Source organism: Trichophyton benhamiae (genome assembly GCF_000151125.1).
Source record: "Trichophyton benhamiae CBS 112371 chromosome Unknown contig01106.0, whole genome shotgun sequence".
In the NCBI taxonomy this organism is placed as follows: domain Eukaryota; kingdom Fungi; phylum Ascomycota; class Eurotiomycetes; order Onygenales; family Arthrodermataceae; genus Trichophyton; species Trichophyton benhamiae.
Window position 1 is genome coordinate 1 of NW_003315091.1, and position 17,694 is coordinate 17,694.

The following is a 17,694-nucleotide window of genomic DNA, read 5'->3' on the forward strand; positions in this document are numbered from 1 at the left end:
AAATTATTATAATCTTTATATATATACTTAGTAATACTAAGTAGATATTTCTATATATTATTCTAATATAAGTTATCTAGTAAAATACTATCCTATAACTCCCTATTTTATATATAGCTAATACTAATAAATATATAATTATAGGAGTTCCTATAGTTAAATCTACTATTTTTACTATTTTAATTAATATTACTTATAATAATACTATCTAGTTAAATTATTAGAGAGGTTTCTTTATTACTTATATATAGGATATTATATTTCTATAAGAGTTATAAGGCTAGAAGAGTAATTAATAGCTAGCGATAGCCTTTAATAATATTAGCTAGATAGATATAATAGATATATATTTAAATTTAATACTAATAACCTCTAATTCCCTATATATAGAAGAATAATCTACTTATCTAGTAGTACTCCGCGAGTATATTAGAAGTATTTAAAAAGATAAGGAGGGTATCTATAGTATAACTCGCTAGTAATATATATTAATAGTAGGAAGGTATCTAAAAGAAGTAATAGTATATCTATTATTACTTACTTAATATATCTAATTAGGTTAGAATATATTAGCTCTATTCGGACACCGTCGGGCTACGGAAGATAGTAGTGCCGCAAAACATACTTTATCCGGTATGGATGGGAGGAACCTCGGAGGGACTTAAAGCGGCGGCAGAAAGTGGCTGCAAAGGGAAGTACCGCGAGGTACCTCGGAAATGGATACTCGTAGGTCATACGCAGTACAGCAGTACAGCAGATGCAGGGCGATGGTGGTGGTGGTGCAGTCAGGCAGCCCTGCTGAGAGAGTGAAGCAGTCCAAAGTACGGAGTAGTCCAGCAGCAATATCACTCTGCAGCTTGTAGCCTGTAGCCACTGTAGACTCTTATGCTCGATCCTCAGCGGCTTTCGAAGTAGCAAAGTCGGCCTGAGATAGAAGCTTACTGCTTACTAAGACGGCTACTGTTGGGCGGTAGGTTAATCACGTGATATTAACGTTCACTTAGTCAGCAAGTCAGCTTCGACGTCAAGAAAGTCGACGGCCAAAAGAAGGAAGTTAGCTAGTTAGTTATATAGAGCAAAAAAGACAAGAAGAGAACAAGAACAGCCAGCCTCAACTCAGGCCATAACGACCTTGCTCGAGGAGGATACCTACTCTTACATCTTTACTCCTGGACTGTCCATACACAAGCTGATACCCCCCCCACACATACCAACATATTCACACAATTCACAAAAAGAAGAAAACAATATACCAAGATAAAAAAAAAAAAAACAATAAATAATACCCAAAATTATCATGTCTGAACGAGGCTCTTTTAGAGGAGGACAGTCTCGCGGCCGGGGTGGAGGAGGCCGGGGGGACGGACGGGGGCGTCACCAGGGCCAGCACCGGGGAGGCCATGGCCAAGGTCAGCGGGACGGACAGAGAGACGGGGGCCAGCAGCGAGACGGACAGGGCCAGCAGCAGCAGGAGAAGCCCAAGAAGGAGAACATCCTGGACCTGACCAAGTACATGGACAAGGAAGTCAACGTCAAGTTCAACGGCGGCAGAGAGGGTGAGTCTTTGTAGACTTTGTTTTCCTTTTTACTGTGGATGTGCAAATGCTGACTGGTGTTTTTTAGTTACCGGCGTGTTGAAGGGGTATGATCAGCTCATGAACCTCGTGCTGGACGATGTCAAGGAGACCATGCGGGGTAAGACAGTACATTTAGATTTTAAAGAAGTAGATGGTTTGAATATGTTTGCTGACTGGCTGGGGGTAGATGATAATGACAATGTAACGACTCGCTCGCTGGGGCTGATCGTGGCGAGGGGGACGCTGTTGGTGCTGCTCTCGCCGGCGGACGGGAGCGAGGAGATTGCCAACCCTTTCGTGCAGCAGGAAGACGAATAAATAAAAGTACTACTGCTACTACTACTACTACTTCATTTATAGTTAATCTAAAGTAGCTGCATCTACTGCATTCAATGGTATTGATATGTAGTTGATTCATTCTTGATATAAGCACTAGCAGAGTCAAAGGCTAGATCGGTTCCGGGCGGGTCAGATATATATAAAACAAACAATTGCCATATCCCAACTGCCATCCATCCATCCACCCACTCCTCTCTTTCTCTACCAACCGTTCTTGTAGTATACCTTTTAGATACCTTTTTTGAAAAAAAAAAGTTTTCTAGGTAGTTGTTTACCTCCTCTTCATCAAGGCCTGAAAGGACATCTCAACGCCCTTCTTCAGCTCCTTGTAACTCACTACAAAACAGCTCTGCTCGTCCCGGCTGATCAGCGTCACTTTCTCCTCGCTTCCCGCGTCAAGCTTGTTCAGACACGTCAGCACATGGCCCAGGTCGACTACGGGAGCATTCTGGCTGTCCACCTGGTGAAACACGTAGTCCCGAAACAGCTTCAGGAAGTACCGCTCGCCGTTCTCGGACCAGTGCCGGTCGTGGTCGTATTCGGGCCGCTCGGTGATGAAGTTGAGCTTGGTCAGCAGCCGGACTAGCCGCGCGTTTTCAAGTTCCCGGCTAAGATCGTGCGTTAGCTCGTCGTCGACGTGCAGGGATGAGTCAAAGGTCGAGATCAGCTGCGTCGAGATGCCGGTGATGAACACGTCGATGGTCCGGTCGGAGCCCTGGTTCGCATTCTGGTTTGCATTTGCGTTGTGGTTCTGGCTCTGGTTGGCGGGTTGGAGTTGGCCTTGGGGTTCCTTGGATGGGCCGGCGCCTAGCAGCCACAACACCGAGTTGTACAATTGTGCGCTGTAGGCGCGGGAGAAGTGTTCTAGCGCCTTGGTTGGGTTGTGCGCTAACGAGCTCGCTCCAAGTGTGAGTATTAGCTGGCCGAAGCTGACCATGTCGTTGCTTTGTAGGTCCGCGATGGACCGCTGGGTGTCGTGCTGCACCACGTCCAGGATGGCACAGGCATTCAGTCGGATGCGGTTTTTGCCTGTCAGCAGTATCTTGCTCGCGTCGATCACCCGTGCGGCCAGCCCGGCGCTGTGGATGGCTTTCAGGGCCGATGCGATCTGTGTCACGTACCCCCAGAGCACAGGCTCTGTTACATGCGTGCTCGCGTGCCGGTTCTGGTACCGCGTGGGGCTTTCCAGGTGCTGCTCGGCCAGCGTCTTGGACAGCGGGTGGTAGTCCGTCACGAAGATCAGGGAGCTGTCCTGGAAGCTGCGGTTGGTAAAGGCATCGTGCACCGTCACTACGCTGGCGGAGATGACTCGTTTCCATGCCTGCACGCATCTGATTGCCTTTTCGTTTGTTAACCGGAAGCCTTTTAAAGAAGTTAGCTTTGGACTCTTCTATCTCGTAGATTAACATATATATATATATATCTATATAGCATACCCTCCAGCCTTCGAAGCACATAGTAGTTGCCATCTTTACTTGACTGTGCCTTATATACCCAGCTAGGGTAGCCGAAGATAGTAGCATTTTTCTGGTGCGTTACGTCAAGCGGCACAAGAGAGTGAAAGTGGTCGATTTGAGTAGGTAGTTGGGAGTCTAACCAGCAGTCAGTAAACAAACCCTGAATAAAATATAACAGTTTAAACGTACTAGGAAGGGTTTGTAGTGTTGCGGCTGCTTTCTTTTGCAGCTCTTCTCTAAAGTCATTCGGGATAAATAAGTCATGTACATTCCGCTGATATCCAAGAATGTTTTGGTTATGAGGTCCAATCGGGGCATAGAGATGATATTGTGCCTAATTTCTCCATCAGCACTACAATTACTGAGGAAAAAGGAGAAGTGTGTTTTAACGTACTGGTTGCTGAAAGGTGCTTTGAGCGGTGAAATATGAGGTGGGACCGATACCGGTGTGGTCGTGAGCGTAAGGGTTCGGTTGAAGCGGGTGTGTGACAACCGCTCCGGCAGTGCCTAGCGGAGTCGTCGTCGATACAAACGGGTCATATGCATTCCCAGAGGCCAGGACACCGTTGTTGGTGGCCTGCATCGAGTCCTGCGCAATTAGTATCTTAGTAAACGACCCCGTCCCGATTATAAGCTGGAATTAAAATAGGCAACATACCACAGTATCAAACCGCTGTGGCACAAAGTCAGGTACATCCGTCAAACCCCATTCCGGAGTCCCGGTCTCCTGACGTAGCTGTGATATTCCCGAGTTTGCACCTGAAAGCGGTCAACAGTCAGTCTACTTCTCTCTTTACATATGCCTAAGCTTTGACGTACGTGAGAGTGACCCCTTGGGAAGAAAGGGCGCTGCACCGGCAGCCTTTGGAGACAGCGTAGCCGGCTTCTTCGCCGTGACTGCTGAGGTCGGAGCTGTGCCGTTGTTCGGCGTGGTCGAGGGAGTGAAACTGGGCGACTCAACATTCAACCGTTTCTGCTTGACGCCGGCACCACTGCTACTGGAGGCCAGACATGAGCTATCTGAGCTTCAGAAAAAATGCATTAAGAAAACGCATAGAATCATTGAATATTGCATCTCTCCCAACCTTTCATGTTGCGCCGCATTCACCTTCTGCGGGTCATGGTTAAACGCGCATCCTAAACGCATGGTTAGAAACCCATCGTGGCTTTCAGGGGGAGGGTTTGTGAGTTGGGGTCGGGCTGAGCTGGGCTGGTCTGTTGTCTTGCAAGTGAACGAAGACGGTCGAGTTGCACACCTTTATCCTCATATCGACACCTGCCATAGATCGTCACATTGCGGCAGAGCGTATCCTTTGCGTTTTCTACCACTGATCGGTCAGTCACAACAGACGAGATTAGACAAGCTGCTCTTTATTATTATAACAAACGAAACGAATATGCGGAGGAGGAGAGGAAGGGCAAGGGGTGTTGCTTCGTCGCTGCAGCTTACCGCGCCCTTTCAGCTTTGGAGAGCCATTGGTACGTCTCCCGTCCTCGAGTCCCGGTTTCGCTATCGATGCCATTTCCTCCACAGATCACAGCACACGCAAGTCAGCGCGAGAGAGGCCCCATCGGCTTTGGCTGGGGGGTAGCAGATCGTAGACGAGAGATCGATGGGCGACTCCGCGCATTCCTTTAAGCTGCTTGGGGGGGTGTGGGCGCTGGCTGGCGCGGGCGCGGGAGAGCGGCGAAACAGTCACTGACGTCTTTAACTCCAGGCACTGCGCCAATGTTCCGGATGCAGACCGGCCCAAGCAGTATCAGACGTCGGCGGCGGACAGGGCACCGACACACACGGCGAGCAAAGAGCGACTCCGGTCTTCTGGCGTCCGTTTCGGCGTGGTGCTTCGACTTTGATATCGCTCGCTTTCGCTGCGAGAAGTTCGAGATGTTCCTTTTTCCTTTTTCCCATGGCTTATGTAATGAGAAATACCGTACCATTACATCGGTACTGGCTGGACATCAGTCACGTGACTGTTATATTACGCAACAGCCTTACGATACATGTGAATCGTGGCTTTTGGGAGCTTTTTTGGATTTCATCATAAGTCGAAGTCGAAGGCGAAGACGTCAGAAGAGCAGCTGAAGCGGCGCAGCGAGGACGAAGACGAGCGCTGGCAGAGTCTAGGAAGAGTTACTTGGCCTTGCTAGTCACCGCTGAGAGCTACTTCGGTGTCTAAAACATCCCAGAGTACGGGACTCACAGCTGTCTTGTCGCCTGCCTACAGCCAGGGAGCAAAGCACACGAGCAGTGGCGGATGAGCAGCTCGACCACCTCGAGATAACATGTCCGGAGACGATGGAGAGGGCGCCCAGCTCTCGACGAACCAGGAGAATACGCTGCAGACATATCTGGCTGTGACGGGCCAGGACCGAGAGGCTGCTATTCCGCTGCTCAGGCGCTCAGAATGGAACGTCCAGGTAGGCTGACACTTTTTCGATGCCCGAGCAGAGACGGGGGCACACTAAAAGACGATATACTGATGGGTGATATAGATTGCTATAACCAGGTTCTTCGATGGGGAAGCTCCAGATCCCGTCGAGGAAGCTCGAGCAGCCATGGATTCTTCCGGGGTACCGCCTCCTATACCGCAGACTCGCGAGAACCTCATGGCTTCTGACCTGTACTCGAGCTCGAACATACTATCAGCCATACGGCAGGCCGATCCAGCCCCCCGGATAACGTCTCAGCCGAACGATACCCCTCCCTTCCGGCCGCCGTTTCTACTAGCTCTCCTGTTTACTCCATTTAATCTAATATATAGGCTGCTCTCTGGCTCCCTCCGCCTATTCGGAACATTATTCCCCTTCCTACCTCGCCTATTAAATACCTTCTCCAGCTCGGCAATGTCGAGAATTAATAAGTCTTCTCAGGGGAGAAGAGCTCTTGCTCCAAAGGATACAGCAGCCCGGTTCATTCGGGAGTTTGAGGAAGAATATGGGCCTCACTCGCTCCCGTTCCTTGAAAACGGATATAACATGGCTCTTGAGAAGTCCCACAAGGATCTCAAGTTTCTGCTAGTCGTTCTACTCTCTCCGGAACATGATGACACCGACGTCTGGGTGCGGGACACCCTACTCTCTCCGGAGGTAGTTACATACATAAACGACCCTTCAAACAATGTGCTTCTCTGGGGTGGAAACGTCCATGACTCTGAATCATACCAGGTGGCCAACTCGCTTAAATGCACAAAGTTTCCCTTTGCAGTAGCCATTGCTCATACCCCCAACGTCTCATCCACCGCCATGTCGATCATAGGTAGGATTCCAGGCCTCACTTCCCCTTCCGAGTTCCTTGAGAAGCTCCGTGCAGCTACGAATCAGCATAAGGCCTCTCTCGACCGCGTCCGCTCCACGAGAGCAGAGCAACAGGCTTCACGGACGCTACGGCAGGAACAGGACTCTGCTTATGAACGTTCCCTGGCCCAGGATAGGGAACGAGCAAGACAGCGACGTGAGGCTGAGGCCGAGCGTGAGCGTCAGGAGCGAGAGGCCAGGGAGCAGCAGGCCGCTGCTGAGAAGCATTACAAGGACCTCCAGCAGTGGAAGAAATGGAGAGCACAATCTATACCTGCAGAGCCATCGGCAGACAACAAGGATGCGATCCGTATCAGCCTTCGCTTGACTTCGGGAGATAGGGTCATACGACGCTTCTCCGGTGATGCTGATATAGAGGAAGTCTACGCGTTCGTTGAATGCTACGACGTACTACACCCAAGTGAGGAGGACAATGCCAACAAGGAAGACGAAAATAGCTCGGAAGTTACAGAGCCAGAAAACTTCGAACATAAGTATGGGTTCCGTCTTGTCTCGCCAATGCCTCGTGCTGTATATGAACTTGAAGCTGGAGGCACGGTAAGGGAGCGAATCGGCAGAGGAGTCAACCTTCTCGTTGAGAGTATCGAGGACGATGAAGAGGACGAGGACGAAGATGACGAGTAATGGGTTGGTATAACGGTTACTGGGCTCACTTTTATTATAGAGACAATATGCGGTCCAGGTGGTTACTCTGGAGTCGTCAGGGAAATGTGAATACAATATCGAATACTTAATGCATTATTATCATCTCTCATTCCGTCATTGTCACAAACGTGCCTTTTTCTTTCCTCAAACTTTGCTAGATTAGCCACAGAAATCCTGGATAAGTGCAGATATCACACCCTCCGTCCTCTGGATGCTCTCAACATCAACCCACTCATACTCTGAATGCAAACCAGCGCCAGACTGACCAAATACAATCGACGGAATTCCCGCGTCATGAAGCAGAGCTGCATCTGTCCAGGGATCCAGGGCCTGGAACACACAAGGATTTCCATATACCTTGCCAGTAGCATTATACACACACCGCGTAAAGGGGTGATCCTTCGCAATCTCAAATGGAGCTTTGTGCGCGACGACCTGCGGAGGCCGGTACTTGAACCCCACGACTCGCTTCTTGATCTTCGCCAGTATATCACTAACATCAGCCAATATGCCCTCTTTAGTTTGAACAGGGATCGTCCTGAATTCAATTGTCATCTTGCATGAGGCAGGGTAACTGTTCGGTTCAATCCCGCCCTTGATCAAGCTGGCGTGTAGAGACGCTCTGCCTAAATCACTATCCTCTGGCAAGCTGGATTCGTATTCTTTCAGGGCTGTCAGGAAGTATCCCGAGAGCAGAATTGCATCTACCCCGTCGTCAGGCCTGGATCCATGGGCAGCAACGCCCAATATCTCTATTTCTAGCCACGTCATCCCCTTGTGTGCATGGGCGATCGTTTCTAGCGTTGGTTCGACCACGATAGCTCCATCGGCACGCCAGCCTGCTTTGAGTATCTCCTTGGTGCCAATGGACGAGTACTCCTCGTCCGCAACGGCTGCTAATATGACGTCTCCTCGGGGTGGAGGGGAAGATGTTTTGGCCATTGCCAGGGCAGCCATTGAAGCTGCAATGCCAGCCTTCATGTCCAGCGTTCCACGTCCTACCACCCTCTTGCGTCCGGCAGAGGATACGGCTAGCTCTCCTGAAAGGGGGTCAAGCCCAGATGAGTAGCTGTCCAGCGTAACGGTGTCGATATGGCCATTCATCATCAGGGATTTACCTCCGCCAGTGCCTCGAAGGACACCTATCACCGAGGGCCTGCCAGGAGTACCCTCTAGCCGATGAGCTTCCAGGTCTCGATGCTCCAACCAGGCAGTGATATAGTTCGCTATCTCACCTTCTCCAACACCACTAGGGTTCGTCTCAGATGGGTTAGAGGAGTTGATCTGAGTCAAAGTCTGGGTTAATTCAACACAATCATCTGAAGAAACATCCCTGGGTGTAGTATACGGACGACTTCCTTCTGTCCCGAGAATAACAACAACAGAATCGGAAGTCAGACCGATACAGGATGGGTTTGTCTTTGCAACATGTCGTAGACCAGATAGACCAGCAGCACCGCAAGGTCCAACATTAACTCCCTTTGAGCTTAGGTACTGAACTCCCTGATGAGCCTCGTAGTCAGAGATAGTCACGCTGGCATCGACTCCGGATTGCAATATTGGCCATGCAATAGATGAGACAGTTCCGCATTCCATTCCGCTCATTATCGTCTTCGATACCTTGACCTGCGTCATCTTTCCAGCCTTCAAACTCTTGTGCAGACAAGCAGCAACATCCGGCTCGACAGTAAGAACTGACATTTCCTTTCCATTAGTCTTGCAGTGAGACACCACAGCCTGGCAGAGGGATCCCACGCCAGCGGGCGAGACTATAACCGTAGCTTTCAACCCTTGATCCTGCAGTTGGTCGTCAATTTCAGTCAACATCGTAGAGTAGCCATCGACAATCCAGGCAGGGATCTTCTCGTAGCCCTCAAAAGCAGTATCCTGAACCAAAATGAAATTAGGGTATTCATCTGCCTTTTTCGCAGAAGCAGAGATCGCATCGTCATAGTCTCCCTCAACAACGGTGACCGTCGCCCCTTCACCGGCTATCAGGTCCCGAGTATGTTGGTCCAGATTCTTGCCAATGAAGATCTCAGAGGATATCCCCAGGATCTTCGCCATTCGACCAACGGCCCGTCCATGGTTGCCATCTGTCGCAGCCAGCAGTTTGATACGAGCACTGACGGCGGCGCGGGAGAGCTCATCTAGAGAGGGGCCGGACAGCTTTAGATGTGACGACACAGCCAGGTAGGTGGCCCATGAAGCACCCAGGATCTTGAATGACGGGAGACCTAGACGGCTGCTCTCATCCTTGATGAAGACCTTGGACACTCCGATCTCCTTTGCAAGTCTGTCGAGAGAGACGAGTGGGCTTGGTTCGTATGATGGTAGAGATTGATGGAATTGCTTCTCTGCGCCCGCCACCTCGCGGTCAAGCCTGAACTGCTTCGCATTTGGGTTGTGATAGATTGAACGGCGAGCCTGAGCCATCTTGGGCAGCTTGATAGACAAGATCTAAGTGTAGTGAAAGACGCTGTGAAGTTAGATCTGGCGTATAGTTAGGATGCTCAATGCTAACTATATATACTGGTCGGTATGACGCCCTGTGCCTAAATTACAAGGCTAGTAATCATCTAACTCTTCCGGGCATCAACTGCCGGGAGTTATAGGCCTGAAGGATCTCGATCCCAGCCGTCTCGGCGATTCTTGGACATGGATGGGCCATCTTGAAGCCGGATACACTGAAAGGGAGGCAGGTTTATTATAATAATGGCAAATATGACGCCGTTAGAAACTAGTTAACTAGTGAATCTAGACGCTCGGCTTGATATATAGACACAATCCCTTGGGCTAAGCACACTGTAAATCAAAAGAGATAAAGGAGAAAGAAAAAGCATGTGAGATAATAATATGTCAAGATATCTTCAGGGTGTCGTCTGGCCGTATCTGGGTGCCGGCCTCGTTAGGTGATTGATTGTTTTTAGCAGCACCCTCAGCCTGGGGCTCTGACTCTGTGGTGCTATCTCTGCTTGCTTTCAAAGGCTTGACGTCGCCAGCATCTTCAATCCATCCGCCGATCTTCTCCGACTCCTTGATGAAGTCGGCACAAACCTTGAGGTTAAGTCCGGCGCTAAGTGCACGCTGGACCTTTGCGTTTCGAGATTCCGATGTAAGGTCACGCAAAGCCCGGGCAAAGTATTCGCTGAGAGCATCCACGCTCCATTCATCAGGGACCAGGTCAAGTACTTCACGCACATCGAAGAGCGGAGCGAATCGGGCCAGCAGGTCTCCCGTTCGCTCGGTACGTTCTGAAGGATCGGCGATATGAAGGAATTCCCGGAGGAGCCCCGCAAAAAGCTGCTTTTGCCCCTCAGAGGGGGCAAACTTCCGGGAAAACATGCTATGAGATGCGGAGGCGCCTGATCCTTCAAAGAGACAGTATCGGATTGCGGAGTCATAATCGCCGAGGCCGTGGGTTAAAAGGTGGAGGGCGTCATCGTGCCGTCCCTGGCGGCCGCCGAGAATAATACATTCAGACACTAGTTCATTTTTAAACGGCTCGATTCGTTCGAGTACTGCAGAGATGGAGTAAGGTAGATCTGAGGGGAGAGATGCTGCGGAGGTAAACTGGCTTCTGGCAGCTCCTCCAAGAAGTTGTAGCAGCCGGAGACGAGATTGCCACCACGGCTCTGGAGGTGCGTTTTCAGTAATGAAGCTTAGGTATGAGGGCTTTGGAGGTCGGAGAGCACGGTAGGTAGAGTATGATTCAGTAAGGGAAGCCCTGGCTTCAGGTGATGTTTCTAGAACGGAGATAACGGTGTCAAGATAATAAGATATCAGGTCGTCGGCGTATCGTGTAATCTGGTAGGCAAGTCAGTAACGATCAAGAATAGGTATGAAATAAGAGCTTCAGTGAATACACACATTTTTGGTAAAGACAAGGTGCTCAAGGTAGACTTGTACAGCGCCAGGAGCACGATCTTTCAATATTCGAATCACCTGTGGCGGGTCAAACTGGACTCTGCTGCTATCATCCGAGAATACCTGAATTCCAAGCTTGGGGTTCCTCGCCGCGAGCCAGAGCCCATACTCCTCAACCAGGTTCGGATCTCTTATCTTCACCAAATACTTCCGTACTTGGAGCTCGACTGCCGGAATGGTCATCTCACCCCCAACATCCTTCTCTCCTTCGATCGTTCGGCGCCATGTCCTCAGAACATGGCCGGACATTTTGCGGCTCTGATATAGACGGCTCAAGACAAACAGCCGCTGGTATAATTCTAGTAACTCGACTGCACGGGTGAAATTTCCCTTCCAGTTGTCAACCAGCTTGTTAAGCTCTTGCCGGAGGTCAGACGCCACTATCTTTCCGTTCACTGCCTCATTGTGTGTTGCATCAAGATGAAGCAGGAGACGAAGAAGAGCGGAATCCACACTGTCAAACACATAGGTATCATCGGTCACGCTCCCGTATCCTCTCTTCCGGTGCCAGGAAGTCAAGTATCTGACGAGCATCCGTAGGATTGGCTCTGTAAAGTTGAACTTGATCGTCCCATCTTGGTCCTTGGACACTTCCAAAAGGGTATCAATGACTTTGGTGAGCCCGGCACAAATCCAAATCCCCTGCGGCCCTTGCAGGATCTCTTCTCTAAGCAAGGGTGTAAAGAGAATGATGATGCGAGGGTCTAACTCTCCGGCAATCAACACATCCTCCACAGACTTAATTGCACTTGGGGTTTGATATTCAGGATTTGTTGCAATGAGGTCCCCAAAAAGCAACAGACTTGCCTTTTGTTTAACATAATTCAACCCGAGAGACTCAGGAGCTGTTCTGGGTAAAATCGAATCAAGTCTTGCCATCATGTCTATTATCGCGCCCTTGTCAGCAATCCGACAAGTCTTTGCGTCCTGTATCTCTTGAGTGAGCGTAAGGGCATTTTCCAGTTGTAATGCCAGCGGGTTACGGAGTACACGCCATATCTGATTTCCCTCCCACAGCATGACGTTACTTTTCACATAACCCAGTGTTTTTGCAAATGCCAATTCTTCTTCATTCCGTTCTGCTTCCCATCCACGCCGCAATTTGACCTGTTTAGAGCTGTCGGAGTCGTTTTCAAATAGCTCTTTTTCCTTTTGCAGCTGCTCTATAGATGCCTCTGTCCTCGGATCATTGTTCTTTTGCGGCGTCATCGATCCAGGAGTTCGTAGGTCTGGCACCTTGAGCCGGACAACCTGTAGAAGCTCCCCGACATCTGCAAAATTTATCTTGTTCGGGCTGACTGTCCGAGCAACCCCAACAGGCCCAGACACGGGCGGTTCAAGCGAAATATTTATTAGGGATCGTTGTCTCCCTCCCTCCCCGGGATTCACGTCCCATCTTTGCACCTCTAAACACTTTTCTTCCGTAACTTCTCCATCAGCCTCCGTATCAATAGCTGCATTTACCACTGCCAAAACGTACCCATCGGCATCATCGCCGCTTGGGTGAGAGTTTGGGTCTTCATCTCCATTGTCAAGCACGATAGCATCGGGATATGTCTGAAATTCAATAGTTCCCCGTTCTGCAGTTTCGCCTTCGAGGTTGACAAACATACCAACAGCAGGACTCGAAGCATCCGTCCCTGTAACCAGCAGAAACTCAGAAGGTGTAGGCGATACAATATGTGGTTTCAACATTGAGGTTGGTTTCTTTGGAGTTGGGCTCGGGGTTGGCGGGAGTGGCTTCTGACCAAGTCCATCTCCTGGAGCGGCTGACGGAGACCTGCTTGGAATTGATAATCGCCTATCATGGGAACTAGTTGGTTTCGGTAGTTTGCCTTCCGCAAGCGAGTCAGGGGTAGATGTTCCTGAGACGTCAGGTTGTGTGCTCTGCTGACGCAGCTCTGAGCTGGCGGCTATAGCATTCAAACTAGTGCTCCGTCCATGGGTTTTTACCCCAGAATTCCCATTTGAAGCGACTGGCAATTTGTCCCGTGCGGGGCTTTCACTCCGAGATGGTATATCCTCTACTTTAAATTCGTCATACTCGTCGTTTGAGGAGATTGGGAATAAAGGTATCTTCTGACGATGCTCAACCTCAAGCAACGCATAAGAACGGGAATCTGCTACACACGCTATGGTACCCCTTCGGTTTGCAATCAGGCACCCAGGAAATTCAATATTCCTCACTCTTCGCGGTCCTCCCCCGATCTTCACAAGCATTATCTTGTCCTGCATTCCCACCATGATGATAGGGTCTGAAGCTTCCTCCCCATCCTCGGCATCTAGTTCGTCAAGATCAAGACCACCAATCCAGTTACAGTTGGACACCTTTGTTGTCCCATAGGCGGGGCTGAGCTCTGGCAAAGAGTAGAAGAAGACGGATCCATTGCAAAGGACGCAGGCCTTGCTGGCCGTAGCAAGTACTAGAATCTGCTGTATTCCGCAGGAAGTACCGGTACGAGCCGACGATGTAATGGGCTGTCTTGAAGCTAATATGAATGAGGGTTTGCCAGCTTCGAGCTCTGATTCAGATGGAAGAGAAACAAAGTGTAATATCTCGCCTGCGGAGGTGCCAACGTATAGATTCTCATCTGTTCACAAGCCAAGTGTTAGAACAAAGACATTCTGAAGCAATCAAATGGCACAAGAAAAGCAATGCGTACTCCAGTATTCCACGCAGGTTATATATGCCTGTCCCTCCCCATCTTCCGCCTGCACCGGGACATCTTCGAGTAGCGGCCGCAGCACATAGGGACCTGTCTCTGGAGGGCTGATGCGCCTCCGTTTCCGGCGCGGATCGATGTCACCATCAGATCCCATAATACTGGCTCAACTTCGCGCATCTCAAGGCATGCTCTGCCCCAGAGACTCACGCCCAAACGGTGCTCCAAGCCAGCCTCTCTTGTCTGCTGTCGTTTGTTGTCTGTTTTCTGCTGCCTGTTGTTGCATCCCCGTCCCGAAGCTTCTTCTAAGTTACAGCGTGGAGAGGCTGCAGCTTACGTAAGCGACCAACGTTCTTCTGGAGCTTCGCAAGTTGACACGGAGGCAGACATGCAGTTGGCGAGGACCTCTTCTTCCTGGCAACGCCTCTTTTGTTGTTATGCAGGATAGATCAGGATTATCATTCCAGATATAGAGAGAAGATGGATCCGTTGATTGCGTCTGAGAGTGCAACTTCACAGGCTACTGAGAATGGCCGCAGCGCTGAGACTAACAAGACACCTGAGCAGGTTCAGGAGGAGAACAAGTTCCAGCGAGCTATTGCAGTATGGCGAGGTGTGTTCCTTTCCTTTAACGACAGGATTTAATGGATGGCCTGCTAACTATGTCTTTGTGTAGGAATTGATCTTGCAAACCTGATTGCCAAACACGATACGACCGCCTCTGACATCGTGTCACACCAGAGAGACTCCCTCGTCCAGAGGAAAGATCTAGCGCAAAAGACAAAGGATTTCAGGAAGCTAGACGATGCCTCAAAACTATCGGAGTATAAGGGGCTGCTGAAATGTGTGTATTTATAGCTATGATGGAACAGGGGATCTTTTCGCTGACAACCTTAAAAGCATATCAGGCGTTTATAGATCTCCTCACAAACCAAGGGAAGGTTGCCTCCTCTTCGTTTCTACAGTTATATACTGCGTTATCTGAAGCTCCGGACCCTTATCCGCTTCTTGAAGCCTCGATCGACTCTCTAGTTCTATCCGAAGATACCGTCCCCAAGTTGAATGCTGAAAAGGACTTTTTGCAGAACAGTGTCAACCGTCTAACATATCAGCTCGAGGAGACCGAGAAACGACTAGCTGAAGAACGTGCTACACGACTAAAACTAGAAGAGAACCAGGATAAGAAGATCCAGGAAGTTGAAGCCTCTTGGAAAGCTGCATTGGCGGAAAAGACGAGCAACTGGGAAGCAAAGGAGAAGGCATTCGAAGAAAAGGCCGAAAACCATGACCGTTTGCTTAAGGAGCTTAAAGCAAGCTACGAAGTCTCGCAGCGGCTGGACCACAGCGAGAATACTGAAGGGGACACGCGCAGTGCGGCAACAGCAGCTGAGCTCGAAATAGTCGCTTCGGATTTAGAGAGAACCAGCATCCGTCTAGCGGAGGTGGAGGCTCGCAATGAGCAACTTAGTCTCGAGCTTGCCCAAGCAGTTTCTCAGAGTCAATCTGAACAAAGTTCCCGCCCCGTGGAGGAAGATCCCCAATACCTGCGATTGCAAACTGAGAATTCTTCGTTAATGCGGAAGCTCGAGGCTGCTCGATTTGATAAGGATGCGGAGAAAAATACCTGGGAAGGAAAACTCCGCCAGTGCGAACGAACTAGCTCAAAGATTACGCGAGAGCGAGATGAACTCCGTGAAAAGCTTACTAAATTTGCAGATTATGATGATATCAAGCGCGAGTTGGAGGTCATCAAGGTATGCTTTCATCTAGTCTAGGTACCAATTCCTTTACTAACTGCGGTAGTCCATTGAATTTTCAACTGGAGATGATGAACCTGATACCTCTGTTGACGATTCCAAACCCTCAAACTCCAAGGAGAATAACTTAGAACAATTGCTTCTTGCACGCAACAAGAAACTATCGAATGAGCTCACGATCTTGCGAGTATCTCATCAAGATCTAGAAGGCCAACTAGGGGCCCTTCGAGAAGAGCTCTCACGAACCAATTCGGAATTGGAAAAATCAAGGAAGTTGGCCACTAAACTGGAGAATGACCTCCTGCACATCCAGCGTGAAACAACCAACTCCTCTGCCATGTCAGTAGCAGGAACATATGTATCAAGGTACCCTCACGGCTCCCGTAGAGGGCGGGTATCCCCTACCTCCTCCATTATCTCCGGCTTCGATAATTCCATGTCTCCTACCACTATGGAAGCAATTCGGGCGGGTGAGCCTGTTGGGGGTGGCTCCGGCATTCTTCCAATGGTCCAAGCACAGCGTGATCGCTTCAAGCAGAAGAACAGCGAGCTAGAAGAAGAGCTTTCAAAGACATATGGTATCGTCAAATCTCTGCGGGCAGAAGTCGCATCGTTACAGAAAGATAATCTTAGTCTTTATGAGAAGACCCGGTATGTGTCAACATATAATAGGGGTCAAGCATCGACATCCTCAACTGCAACACCGTATTCAAACAGGCCGAACGCGACGGCAATCCAAGTGGATCCTGATACCCCATCTGGTCTGTCACTTGATAGATACCAGTCAGCATACGAGGCTCAGATATCGCCATTCGCAGCCTTTAGAGGCCGTGAGTCTGCTCGTGCATATAAGCGCATGAGTGTGCCGGAGCGGATCATTTTCTCAATTACCAGGATGGTTCTTGCCAACAGGACAAGCAGAAATCTATTTGCGGCATATTGCTTTGCTTTGCACATCTTCTTAATCATAATGCTGTATTCTATGAGCACTACAGGTATCGAGAAGCATGCTGGCATCATGCTAGACCATGGCAGGGGTCAAAATCTCAACGGAGCGGAAGATGGTCCCCTTGGCTAACTAGTCTTTCTTTGAAACCATATGTGTTTGATAAGTTATTTCGCGGAGATTTTCGTATCCTTCTGTGTGAGGCTTGACATTTCTTTATGTCTAGACGGAGTTGATTTTTCTTTAACCAATATGTACTCGTTGTTAGGCCTTAAGATTTTCCCCTTCAGGTGCCATCACACCTCTGCCTGTATATAGTTGAAGAGTCTGTCTACCAGTATTCAAGTGATGTATGCTAGCCAAGGTAGTCAATATATGATCTACCCTGAGTTGATCGTTGCCATCTGTACGCGCCAACCTTAGCCTTATGATTTATACATGTCATGCATATCGTATCGTTTCGAACGTGATGACCCTATTTTCAACGGCGTATATCCGTTGCTTGGACATGTGGCAATGTTTGAGAATCATGCATGCCGGACGGGTAGCCCGGGTAACTAACTCAGCAGAAGCCAACTGACATGTTGCTGCGAATTTCATGCATACGCATTGCTGTACGCTGTGGCATGCATGTGAGTGTCTCGCCTCGAGCCGAAGCCCTGACGGAGTATAATTCCAAAAAGAGATAAATTACAGGGTCTCCAGGAAGGCAGTACAACCTTGGTGGACAGTGGTTAATTTCTTGAACTAGCTAGGGCACTGCAAAGACATACGGGGGTATTCAATGCAAGGAAATAGGTAGCAAGGGTGCGGCACGGTCTGGAAATGGAAATAACTGACGGGAAGTCAATGCCATTTCCAGGGTATAAAATTGTACGGGGTTAGCTGAGTCTAGCCAGCTAACTAGTTAGTTAACAGAAGATAACTGTGGCGATTCACAGCTAGATAAGGAACGAGCCAAGTGGCCTACCACAGTGCATTGCAACCCTGAGGGCAAAACTGAAATGCCGAACGTTGAAGTCGATGGCGAGAACCTATTTCTGGAATCTGAAGAGTGGATTTTGA

At 49.4% G+C, this 17,694-nt stretch overlaps 6 protein-coding genes across 6 annotated transcripts, besides 1 other annotated feature; 3 read left to right on the plus strand and 3 right to left on the minus strand.

Annotated features, from left to right (window-relative positions):
• Nucleotides 1–439: a repeat region (AT_rich region).
• Nucleotides 440–1,074: 635 nt separating this feature from the next.
• lsm7 (U6 snRNP-associated protein Lsm7) lies at nt 1,075–1,895 on the plus strand (the record flags this gene model as incomplete). The annotated part of the gene is made up of 3 exons (XM_003011784.1): nt 1,075–1,299; nt 1,382–1,556; nt 1,624–1,895. Coding segments are annotated over 3 exons (672 nt in total), but the record flags the coding sequence as incomplete, so codon positions are not given.
• A 71-nt stretch (nt 1,896–1,966) lies between these two features.
• ARB_01810 (uncharacterized protein) lies at nt 1,967–3,956 on the minus strand (the record flags this gene model as incomplete). Its single annotated transcript, XM_003011785.1, has 4 exons — nt 1,967–2,117; nt 2,192–3,278; nt 3,353–3,707; nt 3,768–3,956. The coding sequence occupies 4 exons, from the start codon at nt 3,954–3,956 to the stop codon at nt 1,967–1,969; spliced, it is 1,782 nt and encodes a 593-aa protein (XP_003011831.1).
• A 1,703-nt stretch (nt 3,957–5,659) lies between these two features.
• Nucleotides 5,660–7,315, plus strand: ARB_01811 (uncharacterized protein; the record flags this gene model as incomplete). The annotated part of the gene is made up of 2 exons (XM_003011786.1): nt 5,660–5,794; nt 5,870–7,315. 2 exons carry the CDS (start codon nt 5,660–5,662, stop codon nt 7,313–7,315), a joined length of 1,581 nt encoding a protein of 526 aa, XP_003011832.1.
• Nucleotides 7,316–7,495: 180 nt separating this feature from the next.
• Nucleotides 7,496–9,772, minus strand: ARB_01812 (uncharacterized protein; the record flags this gene model as incomplete). The annotated part of the gene is made up of 1 exon (XM_003011787.1): nt 7,496–9,772. The coding sequence occupies one exon, from the start codon at nt 9,770–9,772 to the stop codon at nt 7,496–7,498; it is 2,277 nt and encodes a 758-aa protein (XP_003011833.1).
• Nucleotides 9,773–10,195: 423 nt separating this feature from the next.
• ARB_01813 (uncharacterized protein) lies at nt 10,196–14,083 on the minus strand (the record flags this gene model as incomplete). The annotated part of the gene is made up of 3 exons (XM_003011788.1): nt 10,196–11,143; nt 11,207–13,854; nt 13,927–14,083. The coding sequence occupies 3 exons, from the start codon at nt 14,081–14,083 to the stop codon at nt 10,196–10,198; spliced, it is 3,753 nt and encodes a 1,250-aa protein (XP_003011834.1).
• Nucleotides 14,084–14,406: 323 nt separating this feature from the next.
• Nucleotides 14,407–16,761, plus strand: ARB_01814 (uncharacterized protein; the record flags this gene model as incomplete). Its single annotated transcript, XM_003011789.1, has 4 exons — nt 14,407–14,539; nt 14,603–14,770; nt 14,845–15,680; nt 15,730–16,761. 4 exons carry the CDS (start codon nt 14,407–14,409, stop codon nt 16,759–16,761), a joined length of 2,169 nt encoding a protein of 722 aa, XP_003011835.1.
• Between the last annotated feature and the right edge of the window lie 933 nt (nt 16,762–17,694).